General features: G+C 39.6%; 2 protein-coding genes across 6 annotated transcripts in view; both read right to left on the bottom strand.

The window, feature by feature from the left end:
- NALCN (sodium leak channel, non-selective) overlaps positions 1 to 18180 on the bottom strand; it is a 227095-nt gene that overhangs the window by 126785 nt on the left and 82130 nt on the right. The window lies entirely within an intron of this gene.
- On the bottom strand, positions 6716 to 7713 carry LOC133210138 (vacuolar protein sorting-associated protein VTA1 homolog). The gene is given in 2 exon segments (XM_061349256.1): positions 6716 to 7671; positions 7674 to 7713. Coding segments are annotated over 2 exon segments (909 nt in total). The 3' UTR covers positions 6716 to 6802.

Below are 18180 nucleotides of genomic sequence, written 5' to 3'. Positions count from 1 at the left end.
AGAATTACACATTTTTAATTGCTTCCTTCTCACATGTAGTAGAACAAAAAATATTTCCCCAATTTCTAAAAAAGATCATGATACTAAGGTTAAATATGACTAGACCACACAGGAACCCTATTTTGTAAATCTTTTGGAGAGGCTGGAGTCATAGGACACAGGAGACTGCAGCCTTCTAGTTATTTTGAAGCTCCCCTTTCAAAATTTAGTTGAATATGAACTCAAACTTTGTGAGTAATTGAGAAAGTAACACAGTAACTCTTCGGTTTCACAACCACATAAAGATATGACTTATAATTTTCAGCAAATTCATAGTTCAACATTACAAGATTTCTCATAAAAGATGTTATTTTAAGAAATTTATTTAAAGCAAGAGGCCTAAACAGAGAGATCACCTCAAACATAACATATGCATCATTAATTCAAATTTCAGACCCCATTAAAATCCTTCAAACTCACCCTCAAGAAAACATCCCCACAAAGAATCTTTTCGAAAACTTCACACCATTTCTATTGTTTAGCTGTTTTTCGAAATAGGATTAAGAAGAGTTAAAAAAATAGATGCCATATAAAAAGAGATAAGCATAATGTGTAGACTTCATAACTATGGTCATACTTAAGGCATAAACCGAAGTAGGTCCTAGAAAAGACACATCTACAGATGCGCCAAATGTAGGTACTAGTAAGTCGTCTTTCAAAGGCTGGGAGATTGTGTGGAGTGGGGTGCAATTAAATTTTTTTTACTCCTTTCACCATTAAGAGTTTTCCAGAGCTATGTTACTTTCTGCTCATCTATACCCAACAAACTAAAATTGTTGCTTAGCTGCAGGTAGAGCTGATTTGCAACACTGCCAGCTTTAACACTACCTAATCAAGAGCTGCTTCACTGAATGCTGCCAGGGATGTATAGAACTACAGCTAAACAAACAGGATTGATCAAGCAGTAAAGACACAAAAGGTAATGTGTGATTTTGGATGAAAATGATAAATGTTGGGGCATGCCCTTAATACTCAGAAGTAACATGGATAGGAAGAAGTTGATTAAGTAAGGGTGTGGAAAGAAAATACCTGGTTTACCCTTCCCACAAATTCCTGAGCCCTTACAAAGCTCTTCTCCCTGTAACCCATCCTTTCAAAAATTATTCCCGTATGTCCTTATGAATTTTCACTTCTGAAATTCTCACCTGATGTGAAAGCACATGGGGTGGGAATGAAGAAATCTTATGTTCACAGCAGGTGAAGGACAGAAAAGAAGAACATGAGAAAGGAGAACAAAGTGTTTAGTACCATGGTCAGCTTGTAAGAGCAGTTGACAGAGACAGAACAGTTGGTGGCAATGATAGGGAATCTCCGTTTATTGACTGTGAAATTCATTCTAAGGTAAGGATTCACATGAGCCTCACTTCTGGTTTCTGCTCTTCAACTGGTGAGTGCAGTGTTTGCCTAAAAATGCTGAACATTAAAACAAGTTGGGAATTGAGAAGAAAACTAAATAAAAGAAAAAGGCAGGTTAAAAGTTTGCCATCAGCACATACACAGCTGCTTTTAAAAGTTTAATTAAAAAAAATCTATAATTGTGAATTGATTTTGTTATATACTAAATCTAAATGAAGCAGCTAATTAGTAAACTAAATCTCTTCTGGTCTGTATGGTAAGAGCTTCTATTGAAGAAAACTTCAAAGGACTTTAAAAATATGAGCATCAAACATTTTTTTTTTTGTAACAACAAAGGAATATACTTTGATAGGAAAATGTTGTTGTCCTATATTTGTAATATATAATTCTTGTTTGATAATTCTCAATGGAATTATAAGGTACCTCATAAGACTGGAGGAAATAAGAATGGCGCTGTAATTAAATGATGAAACAAACTAATAACATAAGTCTGACAATATTGGTTCAAGTTTTGTAAATTTAGAAGTTTCCTCATTTGAAAATCATCAAGCTGATTTTATTTTTCCAAGTAAGATCTACAGCACTTTTAGAAATGGTCACATTAACATGTATTGTGAAGTAGTATTTCCTTTTATAGTCTGTATGGAAAACAGGAAAATACAGAAATTGCAGCTACTTTATAAGCATACTTTATATATGATTCTGATAATATCAAATATTAATAAACTTATTTGTCTTTACTGAAAAACATCTCCTTAATTATGGTCACTGACATACATCCAAAACTGAAGAACTATTTGTAAGACATCATGAGATATACACTCCCAATGTATTTTTATCCTGTACAAATTCTTTAAAGGGAACTGTTGTCACTGACATACTGCAGTATACTGAATTAATAAGCTATTCTAAATAGCAATGAAGTAGGAACTCTTCAGACCTGTATATCCAATTTTCAGTTTTGACCAACTGGATTTTTATTTTTATCAGATGAATTTTGGTGTGTCTGTAAACAAGACTGTGCCCTCAAAATCCTGCTCACTATTATCATGATGGGCTTTTATACCTACTTGAAAAGTAGGGCCTGATGAAAACGCATTACTACAATATGTGATCTAGTATTTGCATTGTGAATTTAGCTGGAGACTTGGACATTTAAATGACCTAGGCTTTGAGATATCACCAATGACTGCCTTAAAACTATATGAATCACCTCCTCTTGATGTCTTTTTCTTCTGATTACGAAGTGCCTAAGGTGATCAACTCCTATCAGCACATTTAATTGCCAGACTCCTAAGACAGCCAAATAAATTCCATTTCTTCTATGTCTATGTCTGAACAGCCACACCTACACATAAATATCTATTCTTGCCCTCATTCCCACCCCTAAAGCTTTTAAGCAATTTCAAAATTACTTTCTACTTAATGTTTCTCTCCCATCAGTGAAGAGTAAAAACTGCATCCATCACTGCCACACATCTCTTTCTAACCCACAGCTATATTCCATTATTCTCCCTCTGCATACCATATTTTATTCATCTCTCATACTGCCAGTAGAATTAACCTTACTGGCATATATTCACGATTAATGCTGAACTGAAATGCTGTATACATCATAAATTGTACATTGATTTACAATGTGAGGTTTTTAATGTGAAAAAGGAACTTCAGTGACTACAGACAGTTTTCCAAATGATCTGTAAAAGTAACTCCACTGGTTCACATGTACACACACTGATATCACTCTCCTTTCATGCAAATGATTATGCCAGTTCCTAATGTTTTCATTTGAATACATTTGCATAACCACTATCCACAAAAATAAGTAAGTTTGCAGCTTTCACCATGTGTCTTGTACATACTTACCTGTCTTGATACAAGCTCTTACTGGTTTATGAAAACACAGCATACGCACATGTGAACAGGCTTAGAGATCACGATTTTCAAAGCACTCTAGTGGATTTAGGCACGCAAGTTCCACTGAAGGAATGAAAACAATTCTCGGAGTTGCTGAAGCACACAGTACATCATGAATTCCAAGAACTAGGCAGTATTCTAAATATGTGTTCAATGTTAAACTTAAGCAGTAAAGTACATTTCTTACAGGTAGAGTAAATGTGAGGAACTTCCTTTTTCCATTATATTTATAGCTGAGAGGAATAAATATCTGGTTTCTTCCACATACCCCTAAATCTTCATGTTTTTAAGGAGGAACACTTAGCAAGTGCATGTCCCTTTTGCCTAATGGAATTGCAGTACTTCTATTTGTTTCAAGACTGACATTTAGATTTGTTTATATCTGCCATTTTTAATGACTGCAAAACTGTCCTACATCCAAAACATTAGAGATCAAATCCTTTCCCAGTGCAGCCAGTGGCAAAAGTCTTGCTGAGTCTGACGGTGCCAGGGTTCTACTGTACTCTTTCCTCTTCATCTTTTCACTGAGGGATAAGTACAAGGTGGTCTCTAAGCATCAGTACTTGGGCTCTATTTAGCTCTGCAGAACGCAGAGAATCCCCCATGAATTTTCTTTCAGAAACCCTATCCAAGAGCAGTGAATCATCCTCTTTTGCAGCTCAATCAGTGAGTAGTAACCTGCCTCAGAACACTCAAGTGAAAGACTGGCAAGCCAAAGTTGGTATTTCTGTATCATACACAGCTTTCTTTGCCCATATATCCTTGCAGGCAGATCATTGCTCCAGTTCTGCTTTTAGTCATCTCAATGACATTCTCAGCTGCAATAAACTCTGCTCAGTGTGCTCTATCCCCCAGGAAGTGATTCCTGTCACCTCTTGAAGGATGCCTACTCACTGCCACCTGGAAGTCTCCTGGCATAAGCTGCAAGATCCCAATGCTGTAACACCGCTACACCTTGCCTGACTTCATCGACATCCTTTGCAACCATCCCCACAATGAAGCATGCTCAACAGCATCCTTGAAAAAGGAGCAGTGCTCCCTTCTCTCTCAGGAATCCCCCTGACTGGGAGCACACAAATAAAACAAATACCATCCACAAGAAGACATAGTGTAAACCAAACTACCATCAATGGCTGCACCCTTACTTTCCACAAATAATGCCAATTGCATCGATAAGAGAACTGGGGCACAAAGTCCTTATATATTTTAATTACTTTAATGAAATTCATATATATGGCTATGTTTGCTAAACTGGATTTTTTTCTGAATAAAATACTGATATTCAGTAAATAAAATAAGGGCCTATATGCTTAATAGCTTCTTAGCTGAAAATTACTTTGTGCAAAAATAAATCTGGTAACAACAGAACATTACTAAATACGCAAGGTATGAATTACAGAATGCTGGAATTAAAGTCATCTGTGTCTGGTATGTGCATGGTGTAATACAGACTTTAATGACATGGTTATCAAAGTCCTGAACTTTTCAGTGAACATCAGGGGGCTGTAAGTTGTACGTCACTACATGAATATTCTGCAACACGTAGTGTAAGGCAGAGAATGGTGTATGAGGAAGGATGGCTTCATAGTTAAGGCAGCTGAATACTTCCCAGAAGAACTGTATTTGATGAATACCTCTGTTAAAAAACTTCATGATGTTAATCAAGCTTTCTGAAACCTTTCCTAGCCAGTCATTACTACAGTGTTCCTTATTTTAAAGATATCTGACTTCAAGGTGGAAATGTGAATTTCCAGTGTGTTGCCTGCCATGTCCTCCCATTCTTTTCAAAGGTGTAGCTGAGTACTGAGTTGTAGGTGGCTGTGTTTTACAGTTATGCCTTACTATTGCCATAGCACATTCTTCTATTTTTCCCCCCCATTTTAAATTCAGTGCTACGGGTATTTCAAACTTGCATTCAACAGAATCACTTTAAAGGAAGCATGCAATGTACAGAAAACTATTTAAAAGAGTTAATGTACAAATATGAGGCAAATGGGTTGGTTAGCAAAATTTATACTTAGCAAATTTTTGCCTTTCGAAGAAGCATGTATTTGCATGTAGAATGTTTACTACGAGGGTGGGATGGAACAATACCAACCAACCAACCATAACCTGATCTTGGCAAACCACTTATGCTGTTAATAAGTATGGCTAAAGTCTACCTGATATCTATCAGTGCACAGGCAACGGCTTTCTTTAACAGGAAAAGGTTTAATGTACATGAAAATACCAGTACAGGAGCTATGCTGGCTCCACAAAGCATAAAACAGGTGTGCACTCAGCAGAGAAAGAAGGCCCCCATGAGAAGAAATGGTTCAGATAATCTTCCAGAGCCAGAGTATAAGATTGCTCACCCATAATGAACAAACTTGCCACAGAGGCCTCTTAGTGTTTGCTTTGTTTCTGCCCTGTTTCAGTGACTAATATGCATAATGCTATATATATGTGTATGCCTACCAGTGAAGAAGAATGAGTTCTCATTGAATGGCAGCAACTAAATGGATGAAGGAGAGTAGGTCTGAACAAATGAAGGTTTGTCAGCCTTGGCTTGAAGGTCTAACAGCCAGCACAGACCAAAGGTTGCTGAACCTTGGCTAGAGAAGAGAGACAGAAAGAAGAAATTCAGGATCTGTGAATGGATCTATTGGTAGTGGCTTCTATGCTGGGCAGTACTGAGAAATTTTACTTCAGGCAGGGGATGAAAAGGAATGACTGAGGGTAAAAATGGTAAGACTTCTCTTGCAAAAAAACCAAGAATATTCAGTGGGAGGCAGTTTCTCAGTAAAAGAGAAATGGCTTAGAAGACAGCAAAGAAAATGAAGAAGAAATCCAAGATGATAGCTCTGAGCCAACAGAATAACAGATCGGATGGCAAAACTATATGCAGATAAAGAGAGAATGAGGGCGGAATCTGGATGTGCAGTCAGCTTTCACTAATTAGTGTTTCAGTTCCTCCTCTGAGTTATCTAGGATTCTACAAAGGGAAATGGAAGCCAGAAATAAAGACAGGAGCACATGTACTGCCAACTCTGCTGTATTAGCAGTGTTTGTAGTAAAACACCTTCTGAAATCAAGCCCACTAGTTTATGTATCTGTTTTCCTCAGCCAAACTTTTCTGGAAAATTTATGATAGAGAAGAGGAAATTATTTATATATACTCTGGGTACTGTGCAATTATTAAATGTCACCACATAAACTATATACACCAGGTGGCATTAATGGCAAATAATGCGTGGCACTTAAAGTATGATGTCTTAGAATCATAGAATCATAGAATAGTTAGGGTTGGAAAGGACCTCAAGATCATCAAGTTCCAACCCCCTGCCCTGGGCAGGGACACTTCACACTAAACCATATCACCCAAGGCCTCGTCCAACCTGGCCTTGAAAAAAAATAATGAGAACTTCTGTATAACTCCACTCCCCTAACAGGTACAGTAATAAGCTGTTAGTTCTTTAGGCAAAAGCCATGAATATACTGGATAAAGGCTTCATTCTTTGCCAGTGATCAGCAACTTCAGAGCCTTCTGTAGATTCTGTACAGCAGTGCTCACATCTTCATATTGCAAAGCACTGCCAGCATATTTGCAATATTTTTGAGCTCTGGCAAAGTCCTCTGGAGTCAAACAGACTTCCCCTGCAAACTGAGCACTGTAAAGGGAAGGATTGACTAGTGGAGTATTCTAAGGAGAAGGCTGAATGGTGTTACTTGTCACTCCTGTGTTATGAGGTACTTCAGCTGGAGTGTTCACTGGTGCATAGGCACCTGGTGGTATATGTATGCCAGTGTAATGACTAGTTGCTTTGTTGTTACCTTCATATGTAGATGATGATGTTGGTTGAGTTGTTCCACTATGGAGGGAAGATGACTCTGCTTCCTCCCTTTCAACATCAAAGCTCTCTCCTTCCATTCCAATAGGCCCAGGCTGAGAAGTCTCTCTGTTCTTCAAGCAGTTATGAATATATGCTGCCTTCCACCTATCATACTTCCTGTGCTGGGTGTTCTCTTCAGAGAGGTCACCAAATACTGTTAGAACATCTATCAGGAGATGTGCAGTATAAAATGACTTTATCATGTTTTTATGAAATTGTCCTGCTCTGCCTTCATTGTCTGCATACAAAAACATTTTCAAGGCATAATTCTCCACATGAGCAGAACCAACAATGTCCTGAGTAATTGCTTCATTATCACCAAATTGCTTTTTCATAGCTTCCAACTGGTCCATAAGTTTGGATAAAAATTTACGGCATTCTGGGGTTTTACTATCAATCTTCATTCCTGTTTCCATTGCATACAAACAACAGTAGTACACAACCACCGGCTCGTGCTTGTCCAGCCCCTGTGCGGTTCGCAGATGGTCTTGAACTGCAGCGGCACTGAGGGAAGCGCTGTGGCCACCATCACACGGGTGGGCAGGCGACACGCAGCGGCAACAATGAAGAGCCAGATAGCATTCAGCAGCTCTCGCTCCCAAGGCTGGTGCTGACCGCTTCTGCTTCCAGCATGGGACTAGTGTGCCCTCAGCAAGTTTGCCAATGACACCAAGTTCTGTGGTTCAGTTGATATGCTGGAGGGAAGGAATGCCATCCAGAGGGACCTTAACACACTTCTGAGATGGGCTGATGCCAACATTATGAAGTTTAACCATGACAAGTGCAAGGTCCTACACCTGGGTCGGAGCAATCCCAGGCACAGCTACAGGCTGGGCAGAGAAGAGATTCAGAGCAGCCCTGCGGAGAAGGACTTGGGGGTGCTGTTCGATGAGAAAATGAACATGAGCCGGCTTCAGTGTGCGCTTGCAGCCCAGAAAGCCAACCATATCCTGGGCTGCATCAAAAGGAATGTGACCAGCAGGTCGAAGGAGGTGATCCTGTGGAACAGGCTGCCCAGGGAGGTGGTGGAGCCTCCTTCTCTGGAGACATTCAAAACCTGCCTGGACACGTTCCTGCGTAACCTTATCTAGGTGTTCCTGCTCTGGCAGGGGGATTGGACTAGATGATCTTTTGAGGTCCCTTCCAATCTCTAACATACTGTGATACTGTGATCCTGTCCCTCTACTTTGATCTTGTGAGACCTCACTTGGAGTATTGTGTGCAGTTCTGGTGTCCTCAACATAAAAAGGACATGGAACTGTTGGAACAAATCCAGAGGAGGGCCACGAGGATGATCAGGGGCCTGGAGCACCTCCCATATGAAGATCGGCTGAGAAAGTTGGGGCTGTTCAGCCTGGAGAAGAGAACGCTGCATGGAGACCACATAGCAGCCTTCCAATATCTGAAGGGTGCCTACAGGGATGCTGGGGAGGGACTCTTCCTTAGGGACTATAGTGACAGGACAAGGAGTAACAGGTTAAAACTTAAAACAGGGGAAGTTTAGATTGGATATAAGGAGGAAATTCTTTCCTGTTAGGGTGGTGAGGCACTGGAATAGGTTGCCCAAGGAAGTTGTGAATCCTTCATCCCTGGCAGTGTTCAAGGCCAGGTTGGACGAAGCCTTGACTGACATGGTTTAGTGTGAGGTGTCCCTGCCCATGGCAGGGGGGTTGGAACTAGATGATCTTAAGGTCCTTTCCAACCCTAACTATTCTATGATTCTATGATTCTACTATTCAGAGGATGAGGTGAAGTATAAAAGAAAATTAGTGACTATGCAATTTTAATATGAAATCGCGTGTTATGGGGCTAGGCCTATAAATATATATATATGTCTACGTGATAAGTAGCAAAGAAAGGATCTGCTGGAAGTGCCTGTTTCTCTCAAGTATAACCTTCTGTACCTCCGCTGGGTAACTTAAATATCTAGAGTACATTGAATTCCTTCCCATATGAACAACTGGTTATTGTGCACTAGGATATAACACGCCACTGTTTTATCAACTGTCCTGAGGAAAGGAAGCCCATGTAACAGTTCTGCACTGAGCTGAGGTGGAGAGATCAAGGCTGCTTGTGCAGACAAAAGGCAAGGCTGGGGAAAGAGCCCAACATAGCTGAGGGCCAGTTTTTGAGCTGTGATTAATTTTGTTTTTCCCATGAGAGAATGAAAGAAGTTTCTACTGCACCCCACCCTTATCTTTATTGATGCAGAATTATTTTCTAGCCTTTTGCCCAGCCTGGCCTGACAGTGGCTGCAGCCATTGGAGGGCATTTCCCTCCTACCACACAAATTCGTCCACAGACTCTGCATTCATCGTTGGCCATAAAATATTTCATTCTTAATTTTATCCCATTTGTCTTGGTCATGCTTGATTGTATCATATAATGTACACCTTGCTTTACCCTATCCTCATTTTCTGTCCTCTACTCACTTTTTATAGTTAGCATTAACAATCAGGCATGTTTGTTTGTTTGTTGATTTAAAACAACACTTAAGCATGACTCCCTCTGTTCTGTACAATTCTATAATGTCACAAAAGTCTTTGTACCCTTGAACTCACTCTCCCTCATATTAAACCTGAGGGCACACAGTGCATGATCAGGCCATAAGACTATCATTCTGGTGAGCTGCAACACAACCCCTGCATTATTTTAGATACTCTGAACGGAAAAAAACACAGAGAAATAATTGTGCCTGAAGGACAGATTGATGCCATAGTGCCTAGAAGAGACAAAGGGCCAAGAGCTGTGTAAAGTGAGCATGATCAATCTGTTCTGGAGAATGAAGTGCAGAAGGCTGCAGTTCATGTCAGATGGCCTCTGAACCCCCAGGTATCCATCCTAGCCCTCTTAAACGACAAAAATAAAGATAACAAGTCTATCAAAGGGAATGAACACTCTTACTGTGACAGTTCAGTTTTGCACTGATTCTCTGAAAGCTCTAAGACAAGAACCTTTTTTTTTTTTTTATATATATATGGAAGAATTATCGTAACAGAAGGGAAAAAAAGACCTCAAACTGCAAAACAGTCACCCTGAATACCAAACTAAATCCCAGGCTAGAATTCCAAGTATATCTATGCCAACGAAGGGTTGCAAGCATGTGCCATCAGTTCACGTATATTAAACATGGATAAAGTCAGTCTCCTTCCTCCATATGCCATATTGCTAGCCTTCCCTTTCACCCCCATCAGGACTCAAAGACTCTCTTTTCAAGGGTAGAAAAGGAATCCTAGAAAGGGGAAGCAAAATTGTGAGGGAATCAGCTTGAAGATCTGAATTTACTTTGCCGCACTGCAGCCTACAACCTCTTAAAAAGCATAGGTCTGGTGGAAACACCTCTCTTTAACTGGCATTTAGGAATCCACAAAGTAAAAAGGATGTAGACTTTGACAGGACTGTATAAACACTTCTCTGTATAAGAACTGCATTTGTGTCAGTGAAATCACTCCTATAAAAACGTAATTCTCAAGGCTCTAGGTACCTTCTACTTGTTCCAGTGGGATTTAATAAATGCAAAATATTTATGAAAAATCAGTATACATGACTGCAAAAGTGGAACTTAATTTTGCTGTAAATCTGCACATCAGAAATATATAATATATATTACTATGGCCTACCAAAGAAAGAGAAAGTACAGACTTTGGCTTTAGGGATTCAGTCCAAAAGCACTGGCACACAAACGTGCAAGTAAATGCCCTGCACTCTGATGCAGTTTGTAGAGTGATGGGCACCACCAGATTAAGATTCTCAGCTGCTTTCTGGCAGTGCCCATCTGTCTCCATTGGCTCTGTGCCATTACGGTCCTACCACTGGCATCTGCTAAGGACTTAAGACATGTGAAAGGAATCAGAAAGGCACTGATATTCAAAAGTTAGTGTTCAGAATACCAAGAATACAATCAGAAGTGGCAAGGACTTCTCATAGATGTTTTCTTGTTTTGGGGTGCTTTTTTTCATGAGATATATTAATGAGCAATTGAAATGAAAAATTTTAATCTGAATATGAAATAGCCCTTAAAAATTTCAGGATCTAGCAAAAACTCTTTGTTTAAATACCAACTGGCTCAGACTCATCCCACTTACTCTCAGGCACTTCACTGAGATGCTGAGAAGGCCACAGAGTTTATGTCACCTTCCCATGATAATTAAGAAATAAAGACAATCTGAGAGGCAATTCAGCATCCCCAACATGTGAATTATTCATGATGGGAATCACTCCCTCCACTCACTGCTGAGGAACCCAAAGGATTAGAGGTCCCAACAGTAACAGGTATTGCAAAGTGATTATTTTCTTTCTTAAGTTTCAAAAATCCATATAGAACATCTAAAAAGAGCACTCTAATAACCACAGAGCTGTAGTACAGGACATTCTTTTCAGTCGGAGCGAAAAGAGACCTTTCTCTGTGAAATACTAGAAATATGGAAAATACTAGGGGAAAAACAACTCACATGAAGCAAAAAAAAGTTTTATTCTAAGACTCTGCAGTCTTCCACTTCGCTCAGATTTGTCATCCAAGTTACACCTCTAAAGGAAGTCATGCTGCTCCTGCTGCTGCTTCCAAGGCTTTGATTGCTGTAATTGTGCTAAACACAAAAAAGCTACATGACAATTTAAATACCTGTTTTCACTTTGATGGGATTTGAAACACTGGACATATTTGACCTCAGAAATAAAATTTTCTTAAGGAAAATCAGCTGAACTTCAATTTTAATGGTATTACTGAATAGTTTATGCAATCCATTGACACTCATGTGCCGCAAAATATCTAAGTACAAATTATGAGTACAAATTGTACTGAAGTCCACTGCTGAATAGAATGCTAGAAAAATGGTCCACTCCACCTGGTCAGATCACAGCAAAAAGACTGAGGTAAAAAAACCCCAGAGCACATACATGAAGCAGTTTTTAAAAATATTATAGCAACTTGCATATTTTTCTCATAGGAAATTTTTAGTTTATTAATTGAACCATGATGTTTAATAAACTGAATGTCACTACTTAATGCCACTTTATGGGTGAACTGTTGTGGTGTGTTGACCCTGGCTGGATGCCAGCTACCCACCAAGCCACTCCACCACTTCCCTCCTCAGCACGACAGGGTGGGGAAAAAGTAAGATGGAAAAAAATTGTGGGTCAAGATAAAGGCAGTTTAATACAGCAAAAGCAAAGGCCATGTGCAGAAACAATGGTAAACAAAAGATTTATTCTCTACTTCCCATCAGCCAGCTATGTACAGCTACTTCCTTGGAAGCAGGGCTTCAGTACACATAGTGGTTGCTCCAGAAGACAAATGTAACAATAAATGCACCCCACACCTCTCTTTTCCCTTATTTTTTATTGCTGAGCAGATGACATATGGTATAGAATATCCCTTTTGGACAGTTGGGATCAGCTACCTGGGCTGTGTCCCCTCCCAAGATCTGGCTCACCCACAGCTGACTGGTGAGGAGGGAATACTGAAGAGACAGCTTTGATGCTGGGCAAGCACTGCTCAGCAGTGAACAAACCACTGGTGTGTTACCAACACCTTTCTAGCTACCAATGCAACGTGCTGTGAGAGCTGCTATGAGGAAAATTAACTCCATCTCGGTCAGGCATAATACAAGTGTGCAATACAGATGTATGCAAAAGAAAGTAAAGTTTTATAAAATAGCCTTACATAAAATTTATTACTTGTGCTGCAGAAAGCTTTCTGGGGGCCCAATTTGAAAATAAGGGGTTACACAAAAGGTTCTGCTTTCATCTTGTTCAAAAATAAGGGGAAGTTCAGAGATCTTAACTGACTGCGTCAGCCAAGGCTTCCATATAACTCTGCCATACAAAGATCTTGCATCAGAGAAATTCAAAATATTAGATCCTAAATCTCCCAAGGACACAGATGCCAGGGGCCTAATGTGACCATTTTTCTGCTGCAGGAATAAAGATTATTGCCAAGGAAAACAACACTCTTTTATGAGCTTAATCGTAGTTTAACACCTATCTGTTCTGTCTGTGCGATGGGATTCTGTTACTTTAAGTCTGCAGAAAAAATTACATGTTCAAGCTGAGGAAGTAATTTTCATGAAATCTATTTGTTCAAATGCAAAACTGAAATCAATAACATGTTTTCTTTCCTTTTTGTTTAGATTCTGTGGTTAGATTGCTACAAACTGTGGCTAGCAATTTACTTTGATTGTAATGAACAAGAACAGACAGTTCAGCAAGTAGACAGAAAACTATGGAGAAGAAACTATGAACATAAAAGAACCATGTCTCTAACTCATTGTTAACATAAGTGCTTTGGTATAATGGTTACAAAGGAAAAGAAGGCAGGCAAGAAAGAGAGAAGGGAGGGTGAGAGGGATGCTGTATGCCTTGCAGACTGGAAATGTGCATGCAGTTCTATACCCCCTTGAAATAACTTTTCTTTTACACCCATGTATTCAGTAGCAGAGAAATAGAAGCACAGATAAAATTACAATAGGAATCTAATAATTATTAAGTTATTAGTATTTGTTAATGCCAGTGAGGCACTGGAATGGGCTGCCCAGGGAGGTTGTGAATACTCCATCCCTGGCAGTGTTCAAGGCTAGGCTGGACGAGGCCTTGGGTGACATGGTTTAGATCGAGGTGTCCCTGCCCATGGCAGGGGGGTTGGAACTTGATGATCCTAAGGTCCTTTCCAACCCTAACTGTTCAATGATTCTATGATTCTATGAATGTTACCTTTGGCAGAAAGTTGTCTTACAAATAACAGCCTTGTCATCAAATACACTAATGTCCCCTTTTAAGAGTCCTTCCTGATATTCAAGGTCTATTTGACTTTTTGAACTTTCCTCATCACTGGTAATTCTTTTTGTACACATAAACACAAACATAAGCCAACCATCCCCACACTTGGTGTTTGTAGACCTCAGACACTCATGTCCGCCCTCCTGTTGTTACTGATTGCATGTTACAGCAACTTGTGATCCTGATTGTCAAGATTTGTTTCAAATTCTTTGCTTTATTGAAAATAAGCAGCCATCTCAAAATTGCAACCAATAATCTCTGCATCAAGTTTTTTGCTATTTCTGAGCAATCTCAAGAAAACTAGCAAATTAATTATGCAGTTGTAATAAACTAAAATGCTACATGGTTACGTTATGTAACTTGTTCTTACAAGATGTTCTGGAGGCCAAAACCATAAATGGGCTCAAAAACAGGTAGACAAATTAATAGGTGATAAATCCATCAATGGTTGCTAAATATAATGGCCTAAATTTAACATTCACTTCAGAAAGTCCCAAAATGAATGATTGCACTAGTCCAAAATAGAGAATGAGGGAATAAATGTGCATCCAGAGGTGGGAGGATGAACTATATATGCCTATTTCTGGTACTGACCAGTTTTTAAGACATGGCAAATGCATTGTTTTATGAGTACTCCAATATCTACATTATGATGCTTACTATTTTTCATGTACCTTTCAGTAAAAAATGGTGAAGAATGAAAAATGTGTATGGGCAAAATACGTTTGGTTCTCCAGTTCTTTCCATTATCAAAAGATAATGAGATTATCTTTTTAATTCATAACAGAAAAAACACAGTGGTTCTCACCACTTAAATTTCCATAATACTTGCCCTGTCCTCTCCCTCCTCCAGGTAAACAAGCTGCAATAATTTCAGCTGTCTGAATTCATAACTTCTTTTAATAGCATAAACTAAAGTGAACACTAGTTTACATTACCAATGAGATGGAGGACTTAAGTGTTCCAGGAATAAACTCACTGCCTCTTCAGTTGCCACTGTTCCTGTAGTTAAAGGCCCTAATAAAAGGGGATGAGCAGACAGCAGAGGATGTTAACAGCTTTACCTTCCTCACTTTAAACAGCATAAAGCTGGAACTGAGCACACATTTAATGACAGCTTGATTTGTGAAATCTCAACCACACTCTGAATTAGCCAGATGTTGGAGTCTATCCCTTTACTTCAGTCACCACACTTTCACTATTTCTTCCCTTCCTTACCCTACATGCAGTACTGGAAATCTCTCTTGGGTTTTTTTTCTTTTCAGAATGCCCAGCATTTACTATCTTCCCATATACAACTGGGGACAGAGAGGGTGGGTGGGACTGGACTTTATTGTGCATGTTCTTCTGTCACCAACATGTTAAGTTTCTCTGCAGTCTTCCATTCCACCTCATTTTTCCCACCATTTTTACCTCACCAAAACTAACAGCTTGTTTTTACATTACACTTTACATACTCTGCTCCTGAGTCTTGTCAGCAAAACTAACATGGTTGTTTTTCAGTACTGTTTCAGTGCCAAGTACATCACTGGACTATCCAAACTTCTGTTAACTGATGCAATTTCTAGGCTTTATAAACAAGAACAGGGCATAGAAAAAAAAAAGTAGGATTTTTTATTTTTTTATATTTTTTAATGACAGCCTCAGAAGTTAAGGATTTGGAATCAATTTAAGGTAAACTCATATAACAAGTATAATATAAACTCATATAATAAATAATAAACTCATTTAAATCAAAACTTAATTTTAACCAACTGAGAAAGATTTTTTTCTTTCCCTGTAAGAGAGGATTTCAGTTAATTTTAAGAAATGTATATTGCATATATATATATATTTAACGTAATGAAAGCCACTGTAGGTAAGAAGAGAATAGGACTGAGTGGGCATATCTTCTGCTTGATTACAAAGTTACACTAAAGGGCAAATTAGTATACAAATAGGCTACTAAACTTTTCTGGTTCACCAATAATTACTTCCCATGAAAGAGACAAAGAGAACACCCACTTGTGTTCTTTTCTGTTACTCCTGCAGTAAAAATCTGTAAGTACTATTATGCTGCATTTCATAAAATCATAGAATGGTTTGGGTTGGAAGGGGCCTTAAAGATCATATAGTTCCAATCCTCCTGCCATGGGCAGGGACAAGTCCCACTAGACCCGGTTGCTCCAAGCCCCATCCAACCTGGCCTTCAACACTGCCAGGGATGGGGCAGCCACAGTTTCTCTGAGCAACCTGTGCCAGTGCCTCACCACCCTCAGAGTGCAATTTTTCCTAATATCTAATCTAAATCTACCCTCATTTAGCTTGAAGCCATTTCCCCTTGTCCTGTCACTACATGCACTGGTAGGGATGGGGTACTTCTCTCTCTTATTCAAGATATCCATTGATGGCTTGACTTCGCGAGTGAAGATTTGGGAATGGCTTTAACCACGCTTACTACAAGCACGATGACCAAGGGCATGTGGGAAATGCAAAACTGGGAAAAAGCATGCTGAGGCAATCAGGAAGTGTCCGACCACGACTGTCAACTCCTGAGCTAACTCGAGCTACCCATGCGCTGGTCCGCCCACATGCAACATTGGATCTTGCGGCTTCCCATGCACCTTGTCACCTACCGTTTTGACCCTCGCCCGTCCATACAGATAAGTGAGAGTAAGCCCTTCCAGCCTGCGCAGTGGATTCTTTAGGTGAGACGCAGCTTGTGCAGAACTGGCCCCACCCTTTAAATCTGAGGTTAACTGGCACGGCCTAGTTAGCTAGGGCAGTGATAGCAAAGTGCTCAGGTCGTAGGTTTTGTAAGTGTCCTTCTCTGATGGAAGACCATACAAGGCTAGACGAGCTCCATCAGCCCGGGTTTGAAGATGGGAGTTTTCCTTCTCCTATGAGGAAGGCCTGTCTTTGCTAACGAAGATTCGGGAAGACCTTTAGCCATGCATTCTGAACAAGACTGTCATCTCCTGGGTCAATCACAAGCGACCAATGACGCAATAGCACAACAAGCATCTAGGCCGGTTCTTAGAGGTGTTCAGTCGTAAGCCCGCAGATGGTAGCCTCGTGCCACTGGCTCCTCAGCCAAGCGCATGCACCAGGGGTCTGAACCTGTGGTTCCTCTCGTACTGAGCAGGATTACTATTGCAACAACGCATCATCAGTAGGGTAAAACTAACCTGTCTCACGATGGTCTAAACCCAGCTCACGTTCACTATTAGTGGGTGAACAATCCAACGCTTGGTGAATTCTGCTTCACAATGATAGGAAGAGCCGACATCAAAGGATCAAAAAACGACATCACTATGAACGCTTGGCTGCCACAAGCCAGTTATCCCTGTGGCAACTTTTCTGACACCACCTGCTTAAAAGCCAAAAAGCCAGAAGGATCACTATAAAACTGCTAAAACACTAAATTCCTTCTAAATGGCTTCTCTGGCCATGTCTCCTCCATCCTCCATGTTTTCTGTCTTTTGATATTACTTTTGATCTTTTTGCCTCTTCTTCAAGGTTCTCTAAAATGCTGTTATTGTACAGAATTCTGTAATACATTCGGATAACAACACAGCATGAAGGACTAACTTTCTTTTTGAGGCAAAAAGATATGATTAAATTTCTGACTTTAATCATATGCTCAAAAGCTCTGTAATCATCATAATCTCACTCAGATCACAGATTTGTGACCTTCTATTTCTTCTCTAGATGGCGCATATATGATTAAAAGTGAATATAGAATTCTTAATGTGTTGAAGATTTTGCTATCAGAGTACGAGTGCACATATAGTTTGTAAGTGACCACTTCCATTCATACTGACAGTGTCCCCAAGCTTTTTGTAAACATCATTCAATCTCCAGCTGTGAGTTTCATTTCTGATGGATATAGGACCCTCAAATATTATCATGAACAGGAAATTGCTGTCTGGCTGTTTCTCACAAAACCCACCGTTCTAGACTTTCCCTCTTCATTACTGAACTATGCATTCAGAAGACTGAAGATGTCATTACTTGATGTTATTAATACTAACCATAGTTTCATGGAAGACATGAGTTGAGTCTTTCAATTTCAGCTTTAAAGGAGCATGTATGCTTTACAAGTCTTTGTGGACAAGAAGACAAACAGAAGGAGGGTGTGACAGAAATATCAACAAACTCTAGAATCAACAGGAAAGAAATAATAAGAAACATGATGTGCCCTTAACATGGGATTAAAGGAATAAAAACATGCTCAAAGAGT

Source organism: Neopsephotus bourkii, unplaced genomic scaffold (assembly GCF_033783945.1).
Source record: "Neopsephotus bourkii isolate Nb327-2 ecotype Australia unplaced genomic scaffold, CSIRO-AGI_Nbou_v1 NB_398, whole genome shotgun sequence".
NCBI classification, from domain to species: domain Eukaryota; kingdom Metazoa; phylum Chordata; class Aves; order Psittaciformes; family Psittacidae; genus Neopsephotus; species Neopsephotus bourkii.
This window is presented reverse-complemented; position numbering and strand designations above follow the sequence as displayed.